At 33.8% G+C, this 12,314-nt stretch overlaps 1 protein-coding gene and 1 non-coding gene across 5 annotated transcripts in view; one reads left to right on the forward strand and one right to left on the reverse strand.

The window, feature by feature from the left end:
* Positions 1-922: 922 nt before the first annotated feature.
* The window catches only part of LOC107702163 (calcitonin gene-related peptide type 1 receptor-like), a 35,365-nt gene continuing 23,973 nt past the window's right edge, over positions 923-12,314 (reverse strand). For 3 of the 4 annotated variants that reach the window (XM_016504404.1, XM_016504403.1, XM_016504402.1), the window contains 2 exons: positions 8,751-8,792; positions 7,108-7,456 (listed from right to left, as the gene is read on the reverse strand). In XM_016504404.1, the coding sequence (XP_016359890.1) occupies positions 7,199-7,456; positions 8,751-8,792 (300 nt within the window). In that variant the 3' untranslated portion in view covers positions 7,108-7,198. Of the gene's footprint in view, positions 975-7,107; positions 7,457-8,750; positions 8,793-12,314 lie in introns of those variants that run through there. The other variant, XM_016504405.1, reaches the window with a different exon arrangement.
* On the forward strand, positions 4,811-4,882 carry trnaq-uug (transfer RNA glutamine (anticodon UUG)). The gene has a single exon. It is a non-coding gene; the product is annotated as a tRNA-Gln (tRNA).

A 12,314-nucleotide genomic window follows, 5' to 3' on the forward strand; every position in this document is an offset into this window, starting at 1 on the left:
TTTGTACTTCCTTATTCTGTTGTAAAAATGCGTAAAAAAGTGTTAGCTTATAAACCAATCATAAAAAGAAAAGAAAATAAAGGACAAAATGTTATAGAATACAAATGATTAGTTATTGCCCAGCAGTGTATTTGATTTAAAGAGATAAAAAAAAAACAGAATAAAACATGTCAATTAGACAAAAAAATAAAAAAATAAAATAAAATAAAATCTGAAATGATGGCTACGCCCCTTGCTGCAGCTAATGTTACTTCCACAGGCTACACACAGCAATATAAACAACAGCTGTGCATGCTCTCTTCACATCATTCTTGTAAAATAATAATAATTTTATAATATAATTCTCCGCTGAGAACTCCACTTACCGGCAGCCGCAGACGTTATTGAAGGCATGTAGTGCGTTAAATTACTAATAAAGGTGTCTGAACAGTGAGGGATCGACCCGGATGAGATCATCAGGTGAAAGGTCATCATGTGGATAATTTTATTTATGGTTAAATTATTATTCATTAATTTTACTAATAGTTAGATTGGGCAGGCCTTCACAAAAGTGCATTTAATTACATTACAATTACAATTTACCAAATAAATTAATTGCCTTGACAAAAGGGCACTTTAGTTTGGGCATCAAGGGGAAAAGGGGCAGGTGAGCAAAAATCATGAGTCGTGATCACGAAGAAAGCAAGAAAAATAATCATAATCCATGGCCTCTTAGGACTTCCATACTTACGAGGTCAAAAGGTCGCAGATTATTCCCAGACTGAGCTGAATGAATCCTGATTTCATCTGCAGTCCCTCCAAAACGACTGAGCAAGTCCTGAAAGACTCGTGCTGTGTGGATCAGCTGATTGTCTGGTTTATTCCTCCATCTAGTGGTGATCACAGATCGCGCACACTGACCCTGGATGGTCTGGAGAGTCTCTCCGGCTGCAGGAATGTCTGGATGTCGCTCAGTAATTCATGAACTTCCAGCTCTGCGTCACAGATGTCATGAATAAATCAAGACTGAACTGAGAAAACATCTCGACAGAGCACACAAAGCCTAAAAACACACGAACACAAACAGCAAATGACCTGACGATTCCGCTGCTCTTCCCTACAAGAAGCAAAACTGAGTAAATAAAGCAGCTGATAACAGCGACATGATTCAACCGTGGGAAAAAGACTAATCTGCTTCAGTAGCGCTTCAATGACATTCTATTCTATTCTATTCTGTCCTGTTCTGTTCTGTTCTATTCTGTTCTATTATATTCTATTGTTATATTATGTTATATTCTATTCTGTTCTAATCTATTCTGTTCTATTCTGTGCTATTCTATTGTATTCTATTCTGTTCTATTCTGTTCTGGTCTATTCTGTTTGTTCTATTCTATTCTGTTCTATTCTATAATATTCTATTATGTTATGTTCTGTTCTGTTCTGTTCTATTCTGTGTGATTCTATTGTATTCTATTCTGTTCTATTCTATTCTGTTCTATTATGTTCTTTTCTAATCTATTATGTTCTGGTCTATTCTATTCTATTCTGTTCTATTCTATTATGTGCTATTCTATTATGTGCTATTCTATTCTATTCTATTCTATTCTATTCTATTCTATTCTAGCTAACAGAGAATTTTCTCAGAACTTTGGCTTGCGTTCAGGCAAGGTTCTCTCAAAGTTATGAACAAACATTCTTCCAGTAACTTCTCCAGTAACGTTCATTTAAAGTTATCTGGTCGCTAAAAACTTTCTCAAAATGTTAGCACAAAAACATTGTTTATACGTCGTTCATGGAATCCCCTCCCCCCCGAAACATTAGTTGGACATACTGTATGCCTAACTTTTATAGAACTACTTACTAGTTTCAGATGCAGGGGCGTCGCTAGTGGGGGGAAAAGGGTGACAGAGTGAATAGGGCCCAGAGGTTTGTGGGGCCCGTGATCGGGGCCCCATAGCAAATTCATTGCACAGGGCCCAGAATTCTTTGCGACGCCCCTGTTCAGATGCTTTGGAGAACATTCAAAAGTAACGTTCACAAAATGAGAATGTTAAATTTAAACATTTAAAAAACTGGACGTATTGAACTTTCAGAGAAAATGTAGAAATAACGTTTTCATACATTCATGGGAATGCTAGCAAAACGTTCTTAAAGCATATTTTTGATAGCTTGCTGCTGTTCATTAATTAAACATCTCCTCACAGTCGTTCACACTGTTTAAGCATGTCATTTCACCTCAGATGAAGGATGTTTGAGGAGATGAATTATTGAGGCCTCTAGAGGCACAGCTGTTGGGTTCACAGTTTATGAATAAAATAACGAAGAATAAAATAAGCTCTGCTGAAGGCGATGAAGCTCTTGGGCTTTAAATTAGCTTGAGTTTGACAAAAGATCAGGAAACATTTAACTGTAGTTTGTTTGAAAACTAAATCATCGCAGTTCTTCTATAAAGTACTACTACTGTGTTTTTAGTATACCGTGTTTTATATGTCACTGATTCTTGAGACATGGGACAAAACACGTCCAGCAATTGTAACTGCTATTAGGTTTAAAAGTGAAAATATTTTCAATTGTAATTGTTATGAGGGATTAATAATAGAATGTATTTAACACAATTATCCCCTTATTGGAGGAGCGTAGATGAAGGAACAGAGAGTATCAGAAAAAGCGAAAAGAAAAAATCAGTGAACAGCCAGAATTAAAGGAGGAATTTAAGACAGGAGAGACAAAGGTGGAAACAGAGAGATGAGGAAGGAAAAATAAAGCAAATCAAGGATTTTAGTAAGAGAGAACAAAGGAAAAAGAGAAAGAAATGGAAGCATAGCCAGCGAGAATCAAGAGAGTGAAGAATAACATAACAATAAACATACAATAACAATAACATACTCACTGTTTGTTGTGTTTGTTTTAATACAGTAATTGATTGATTCAATGTATTTGATAGTTAAAATGACGACAACTTCAAGTTTTCGTCACCACCGTCAGATGAATATTTTGAGGATATTTCATTATGATATTTTATATTTGTTGGTCATATGTGACCCTGGAGCACAAAACCAGTCTTAAGTGTCAATTTTTCGAAATTGAGATTTATACATCATCTGAAAGCTTTCCATTGATGTATGGTTTGTTGGGATAGGACAATATTTGGCTGAGATACAACTATTTGAAAATCTGGAATCTGAGGGTGCAAAAAAATCTAAATATTGAGAAAGTCATCTTTAAAGTTGTTCAAATGAAGTTCTTAGCAATGCATATTACTAATCAAAAATGAAGTTTTGATATATTTACAGTAGGAAATTTACAAAATATCTTCATGGAACATGATCTTTACTTAATATCCTAATGATTTTTGGCATAAAAGAAAAATCTATAATTTTGACCCATACAATGTATTGTTGGCTATTGCTACAAATATACCCCAGCGACTTAAGACTGCTTTTGTGCTGCAGGGTCACATATATGAAAACATAATCTGTCTGCTAACACGAGAATATGTTTTGAAATGTTAAAAACATATTGATTGCTGTTAAAGATCAAGTTAAAGTTATATTACACAGTCCAATTCAAGAAACACAGACGGAAATCTTTATAATAAATATATTTATACATATTGAACTTTTTTTTTTTTTTGTGGCCTCTGTCTGCCTTGGTAAACAATAGTGTTTACTATACTTCTTATAGGTCTTGCCTAATGTGAGTCAAAATTAATTTGTGTTTTTTGGTGTCTGATAGTGTTAACCTTGTTGAAAAAGCAGCATATGCTGGTTAGGTATGTTTTGACACTGGGATGATGGTTTAAGCTGGTCCTTTGCTGGTTTATGCTGCTCCTTTGCTAGCACCAGCATAAACCAGCAAAGGACCAGCTTAAACCAGCAAAGGACCAGCTTAAACCAGCAAAGGACCGGTTTAAACCAGCAAAGGACCAGCATAAACCAGCAAAGGACCAGCTTAAACCAGCATCCCAGCGTCAAAACATACCTAACCAACATGTGCTGGTTTTTTCAACAGGGACAATGTTAGTGATGGCAAGGTAAAAAGCACATTTTGATAAAAAAAGAGAAAAGTTGGGAGGTTGTATCAAAGCATAGCTCAGTAGCTTAGTACATATAAGATACATAAATGTAGTTTCATTTGTCTGAGTACAAGGTTTTATTTTTTCAATTTAGCACCGTTTTGTCTCACTTCTCAAGAATCAGTGATGTGTGTGTGTGTGTGTGTGTGTGTGTGTGTGTGTGTGTGAGCAAAGGACCAGTTTAAACCAGCAAAGGACCAGCATAAACCAGCAAAGGACCAGCTTAAACCAGCATCCCAGCGTCAAAACATACCTAACCAACATGTGCTGGTTTTTTCAACAGGGACAATGTTAGTGATGGCAAGGTAAAAAGCACATTTTGATAAAAAAAGAGAAAAGTTGGGAGGTTGTATCAAAGCATAGCTCAGTAGCTTAGTACATGTAAGATACATAAATGTAGTTTAATTTGTCTGAGTATAAGGTTTTATTTTTTTTTAAATATTGCACCGTTTTGTCCCACTTTTCATGGTATGCTAATATGGTGATCATTTAGTATCATATCAAAGTGTCGTGATATTACTATGTTAACCATTACTGTATCATAACCCCAGTAGTTTTACATTTTAATCATATATAATGTATTTGAAGCACTTTATGAAGAGAAAACAACACAAGACACTTCGTGTTGTGGCTAGCAAGCTAGACTTTGATGCTAATTCGGAATGATTAATATGTGGCGAAACAGCTGCTGTAATGTCTCTTTATGTTATTAAATAAAGTATAGATGTGTTTTAAGACGTCTGTTTGAGTGTAAAAGGTCCCATGGTGTAATGGTTAGAACTCTGGACTTTGAATCCAGCGACCCGAGTTCAAATCTCGGTGGGATCTAGTCCTTTTCCGATGATCAAAACATTAAAAGAATTCAATAAAACCATATGAATTCCATGGAACAGAGTAAAAGATGAGATCATTTAGTGGTTAAAAATAAAATAAGAAATGACCCAGATAGCACAGGTACGTCTGTTAAAGATTTCTTCATCTGGAAAGCATCTGCTGTGTACAAACATCTGATAGACGTCTTTAAGATGTCAGTTTTACATTCATTCTAAATCATAAGCATCTTAAAGACATCTTCTAAACGTCTATTTGACATCTGATAGGAAACATCCTATAGACGTATCGCAGATGAACAAACACTCTAAAAAATACGTCTTGCAGATGTAATGCAGACGTCAAATAGACGTCTCCGTGATGTACGTGTGCTAACAGACCCACAATGCGCACTACCTAGTGCACTAGCAATAACCACATATCCAAAATGAGTTACCTAAAGTATGCTACATTATCAGATGATAATACTAACAAGTCCACTAATTAGTCTGCATACGGTCCATGAGATGCAGAACACAGACAAGCGAATAATCTGTTTTTGATTTTTTTTTCTCCATATGAAAACATACACAATCCTTCCATTTATATTGAAATATAAATACGCGTGAACAGTTTAAATCAATGGTGCTAACAGCAACTTTACAGTCAGACTGATGTGTTTACAGTACAAATAAAACACTAATACATGTATTAATCCATAACAAACACAATTAAGTCCTTAACCTGTCATACGGTACATTAAAGAAGTACAACCCAGCTAACAGAGAACGTTCTCAGAATTTTGGATAACGTTCTGGCAAGGTTTTCTCAAAGTCTCGAACTAACATTCTTCCAGGAACGTTAATAGAACGTTCGTTCTGGTCTTTAATAATATTCTCAAATGTTATTATTCATACATTGTTTATGGAACGATTTTCTTAAACATTTTAGTTGGACATTCCTCTGACATTTTTTAAATGTTCCCGGCTAACAGGGAACGCTCTCACCAACATTTTTTAAAAGTTACATAAATGTTAGGACAAAAGGTTTTTAAAGTAATGTTTACAGAATGTTCTGATAACTTTATTAATATTTGATACAATTTCTCATAATGTTGAGCGAAAACATTCTGAGACCAACTTTCTCGTGATGTCCTTATGATGATGTTTGTACTTGAACATTCTAAGAAACATTTTTGTAACTTTAAAAAAATGTTCTGATCATGACAAGAAAACTGGACATTTTAATGGTCTTAGATTCTGAAAAATAAATGTCTAAATAATGTTAAATTTGAGGTCAAAAGTTAGTAGAACATTGTAGGACAAGGTTTTGTAACGTTTAAATAATATTCTCATCACAACAACAAATATGGACATTTAATGTTCTTAGAATATTAAAAATAAACATTCAAATAACATTATATTTTGGGTGAAAAAGTTAGTAGAATGCTGTAAGTAACGTTTTAGTGACCTTTAAATAACGTTATAATCACAACAAGAAAAACTGACATTTTAACGTTCTTAGAATTTTAAATATAAACATTCAAACATTGTTATATATTGGGTCAAAATAAAGTTAGTAAAATGTTGCAAGAAATGTTTTTGTAACTTTTAAATGATGTTATAATCACATCAAGAAAACTGGACATTTAAATGTTTCAGAAACATTTAAAAACAACATTCCCACAACGTTTTTATAACCTAAACCTGGGACTACTTGTTTCAGAATGTTCAGAGAAACAATCAAATGGAATGTTCCCTTAATGTTCTCATAACCAGTTTCTAAAACATTTAAAGGGGTCATATAATGCTACATGTACTTTTACAAATTGTTTGAACTGAAATGTGTGTTGGCAGTGTGTGTACACAACCACCCTATAATGATAAAAATCCACCCAGTGTTTTTTTTTTTTTATCTACTCAAATCTTTACCCCTTTCTCAAATCGAGCCGATTTCAGATGCCTGTCTGTGTGAGGGCTAAAGTAAACAGTCTCTCTGAGAGCGGCTCGGAAGAGAGGGGCGGAGTCAGCAGAGCTCATTAACATTTAAAGGGAAATGCTACAAAACGGCTTGCTCTGAAAAGAGCTGTTTTTGACAGGGTAAAAACTATGTTACAGACTTTTCATTAAGACCCTAAAGAATCATATCAACTTGTGAAAAATGGGCATCGGATGACCCCTTTAAAAACTGAATGTTTTGAACATTCAGAGAACATTTAGAAATAACGTTTTCATAACTTAATGGGAACGTTAGCAAAACGTTCTTAGCACACGTTTGTTAGCTGGGAATGCACTGTAGCGTTGGTGGCATTAGTGCGTATGATGAGACAGACGCTCATATTTCAGTCGACTCGAGGACGTCGCAGCTCTTGGGCCCGTCACTGAAGCAGCGTTTGCCATTGCTCTGGCTGTTGAGTGCGTGCGCGGTGCCGCTCGTGTTGGCCGGGTCGTGCTCCAGGCTGATGGTGGCGCGGCTGGTCTCGGTGATGGACGAGTTGGTGTGGTAGTTACAGTGAGAGTCAGTGGTCACCAGAGGCCAGCGCTTCCGCTGACCGCGATACTGCGCAAACTTACGCCTCAGTGCCGACTGCACCTGCGGGACCAGAACACGCGGCCATTTCTTCAGAATAGAACACTAGCTCACTATATAAAACAATGTAATAATATTTATATATAAATAACATTTATTATATACATTATAGATATATTATAATAAATAACATATATGTATAATAATAATAAAATAATAATATAATGAAAATAATATATAAATATTATATACATTCTATATGCTATGTATAGAATATTATATTAAATATAATTTAAGTTCAGTTTGTCTTTATTTAATTTCCTGAAGGCAATTTGGTTGTAGCATTTATACTCATAAACAATACATACAAAATGTACAAAACAACAACAACACTGAAACAGTATGCAACAATTAATGTTTCAAACCATAATATGCTGAAAAAAAAAAAGAAGTATAGAAACAATTTTTACTCAGAAATTGCTAGGGATGGGCATTTTTCAAAATTATTGTATTCGAATATTTGGGCTCATGAAAAACGGATATTCAAATATTTGTTAGAATATTATATTAAATATAATTTGTTCAGTTTGTCTTTATTTAATTTCCTGAAGGCAATTTGGTTGTAGCATTTATACTCATAAACAATACATACAAAATGTACAAAACAACAACAACACTGAAACAGTATGCAACAATTAATGTTTCAAACCATAATATGCTGAAAAAAAAAAAGAAGTATAGAAACAATTTTTACTCAGAAATTGCTAGGGATGGGCATTTTTCAAAATTATTGTATTCGAATATTTGGGCTCATGAAAAACGGATATTCAAATATTTGTTTATTTAAATGACCTTTAACAAGAAAGACTTTTTTTTTTTTAAATAATCAAGTTTTTGTCACCATTACTGAACAAGCTCTGATTAGGCATTATACACAACAATGTTCTACAACAATGTTACGTTATATCTCAAGGTTTATATATATAGATATATATTCAAATAGTATGTAACAAGAAATGTTTCAGATTAAATGAAATCACGCATTCAGTTATTATTGGAAATAAAAATAGGGATGAAAATATTATTTTGCATTTTAATCGAATTTTGTGTAAAAATGTCTAACAATTTTTGGTAGTCTGATTCAATAATTTGGTAGTCAAAGTTCAAAGTCACCGTTAATATTACTTCTGCTTTATGCTGGAAGTGAAAAACATACTGCATGCTAGTTTATTTTATTGTAAATAGCGGGCCACTACAATCCTCAAAAGTTTATGCTCATCTAAAGTGCTTTAATAAAGATTAATGAGGTTAATTAATGAAGTATTAATTATTAATTAATGAAATAATTAAGTCATACCTCTCCATTATAGAAGCAGAAGATTATGGCCACCAGGAGGCCCTGCAGAAACACAAAACAAGCGCTTAAGAAAACACACTGCTAGACCAGCTTATTATTGTTAACTAAAATCAAAACCATTAGAAAGATTTTTGTAATTTGAAATAAAATAAACATTAACTAAATATGAAAGTCCATTGAATTGAAAAGTGTCATCGAATACAAAAAAATATACAAAAAACGTAATTGAAACTTTTCATCTCACAATTATGAGTTTATATACATAACATCTGAATTGTGAGATATAAACTCAGAATTGTGAGAACAAAGTTAGAATTGTGAGAAAAGCCATCATTTTTATATTTCATTTTTTATTTCATTTTTTTATTCAGTGGTGGAAACATATGGAGTCAATTCAATACCACATATATTCACAAATGAAAGTGAGAAAAAAAATTAATGTGCTTTTTGCAAACAAAAATAAAGAATTGCAAAATATAAATGAAACAGAGCAAAAGCAATCATTTTGTAACACATATTTTTTCATGGCCATAGCTACTAATTTATTTTGTATTTATTTTGTGTTTCAGTCAAGTGTGAGCTTGCGATACCGTTTTTTTTTTCCCGTATTATTATTATAATTTTTTTTTTAAGTGTTTTTTCCCCATTTTTGAACTGTTACCACTGATGTATAATGCAATACAGATTGCTAAAGACAACAGATGTTACTAAAAGAGCTACCAATCTCTGTGTGAAAATAATATATTGATGCTGCCATCTTTCTGAAGTCATTTTTACCCCTGTGTAATCTGGCTCCGAATCTCAGGTGAAAATTGTCATTTTGACTCCCCTCTACAAAACAGTGGATTACTCTGTAAATATTAATCTGTGACATTTAATATGTTGGCTTTCATCATTATACATGTTTATCGTTCTACTGAAAAAATTGACAAAATCAAACATTTGAGCCGGGGAAGTTTCTGAAATTTGGTTGATTTGACACGGAATGACCTTATAATGTTATATCGATAACACTAAAATAACACTGCTGTACAGTCATGCAGGTCTGAAAGAAATGCATCCGTTTAATAAAACACTTAAAATGCAATAAAAGCACTTTTTTATGCTAGTGATATTAAACATGCAGTGGAAAGTGCTTAAGCAGGCATTTATTTAAGTTGTTACTAGCTATGTTTCCATCCACCTATTTTTATGCGCATTTTGGATTATCGCATAAAAATCCGTTGGATGGAAATGCCAAGATGCGCATAAATTCTAAAAATGCGCATAAATCGCATAAAAATCCGTTGGATGGAAACGCCAAGATGCGAATAAATTCTAAAAATGCGCATAAAAAACGTATGCGCACAACTGAGTAGGATACACTTTTTATTAGATAAGAAAAAATGCGCATAAACTACGATGGAAACACATTTACCGAATAAATTCCACCATGCGCATTGAAAAAGTCATGTGACTTTGCGCTATGAGACGGGATAACTTGACTAGCAGCGGACCGATCTCGTTCACAGCATCTATATGTTGTTTTGGTCGTTCTGAAATGCCTGAGCAAAGTCTGTCGTTAAAGTATTTCTGTATAATTACTGTCTTACACGACTGCGTTCCCAAACAGCAGACATCCACCTCTAAAAGCAATGACTGCATTTATTGTGTTACGTCTTCTCCTAGTTTTCTTAGAGATATTTAGTGCCAGTTTATCAGGAAGTGACGATTTTGTACATCTGAATTGTGAGATATAAACTCAGAATTGTGAGAACAAAGTTAGAATTGTGAGAAAAGCCATCATTTTTATATTTCATTTTTTATTTCATTTTTTTATTCAGTGGTGGAAACATATGGAGTCAATTCAATACCACATATATTCACAAATGAAAGTGAGAAAAAAAATTAATGTGCTTTTTGCAAACAAAAATAAAGAATTGCAAAATATAAATGAAACAGAGCAAAAGCAATCATTTTGTAACACATATTTTTTCATGGCCATAGCTACTAATTTATTTTGTATTTATTTTGTGTTTCAGTCAAGTGTGAGCTTGCGATACCGTTTTTTTTTTCCCGTATTATTATTATTATTTTTTTTTTAAGTGTTTTTTCCCCATTTTTGAACTGTTACCACTGATGTATAATGCAATACAGATTGCTAAAGACAACAGATGTTACTAAAAGAGCTACCAATCTCTGTGTGAAAATAATATATTGATGCTGCCATCTTTCTGAAGTCATTTTTACCCCTGTGTAATCTGGCTCCGAATCTCAGGTGAAAATTGTCATTTTGACTCCCCTCTACAAAACAGTGGATTACTCTGTAAATATTAATCTGTGACATTTAATATGTTGGCTTTCATCATTATACATGTTTATCGTTCTACTGAAAAAATTGACAAAATCAAACATTTGAGCCGGGGAAGTTTCTGAAATTTGGTTGATTTGACACGGAATGACCTTATAATGTTATATCGATAACACTAAAATAACACTGCTGTACAGTCATGCAGGTCTGAAAGAAATGCATCCGTTTAATAAAACACTTAAAATGCAATAAAAGCACTTTTTTATGCTAGTGATATTAAACATGCAGTGGAAAGTGCTTAAGCAGGCATTTATTTAAGTTGTTACTAGCTATGTTTCCATCCACCTATTTTTATGCGCATTTTGGATTATCGCATAAAAATCCGTTGGATGGAAATGCCAAGATGCGCATAAATTCTAAAAATGCGCATAAATCGCATAAAAATCCGTTGGATGGAAACGCCAAGATGCGAATAAATTCTAAAAATGCGCATAAAAAACGTATGCGCACAACTGAGTAGGATACACTTTTTATTAGATAAGAAAAAATGCGCATAAACTACGATGGAAACACATTTACCGAATAAATTCCACCATGCGCATTGAAAAAGTCATGTGACTTTGCGCTATGAGACGGGATAACTTGACTAGCAGCGGACCGATCTCGTTCACAGCATCTATATGTTGTTTTGGTCGTTCTGAAATGCCTGAGCAAAGTCTGTCGTTAAAGTATTTCTGTATAATTACTGTCTTACACGACTGCGTTCCCAAACAGCAGACATCCACCTCTAAAAGCAATGACTGCATTTATTGTGTTACGTCTTCTCCTAGTTTTCTTAGAGATATTTAGTGCCAGTTTATCAGGAAGTGACGATTTTGTGCTCTGTAGCCGGGTTTCCATCCAAAGTTGCGAATTTAACTTATGCGCAAAACTGGAATATCACATAAAACATTTGCGAACAAGCATCATTTCCATCCAACAACTCAAAGAGAACAAAACCGTCATTTCCTGATAAACTGGCACTATAGATCTCTAAGAAAAGTAGGAGAATATAATAATTTTCATATATAATAAATTACTTGCGCCTCAGAGCGAGCAGACGAAACACAATGAATGCGGTCACTGCTTTCAGAGGTGGAAGCTGCTGTTTGAGAACGCAGTCGTGTAAGACATTTCTGGGAGGCAATTATACAGAAATACTTTGATGACAGACTTTGCTCGTGCATTTCCGAATGACCATAACAACATTTCAGATGCTGTGGAATGAGATCGGT

The sequence above is a fragment of the Sinocyclocheilus anshuiensis genome, unplaced genomic scaffold, assembly GCF_001515605.1.
Source record: "Sinocyclocheilus anshuiensis isolate Anshui unplaced genomic scaffold, SAMN03320099.WGS_v1.1 scaffold1762, whole genome shotgun sequence".
NCBI lineage: Eukaryota > Metazoa > Chordata > Actinopteri > Cypriniformes > Cyprinidae > Sinocyclocheilus > Sinocyclocheilus anshuiensis.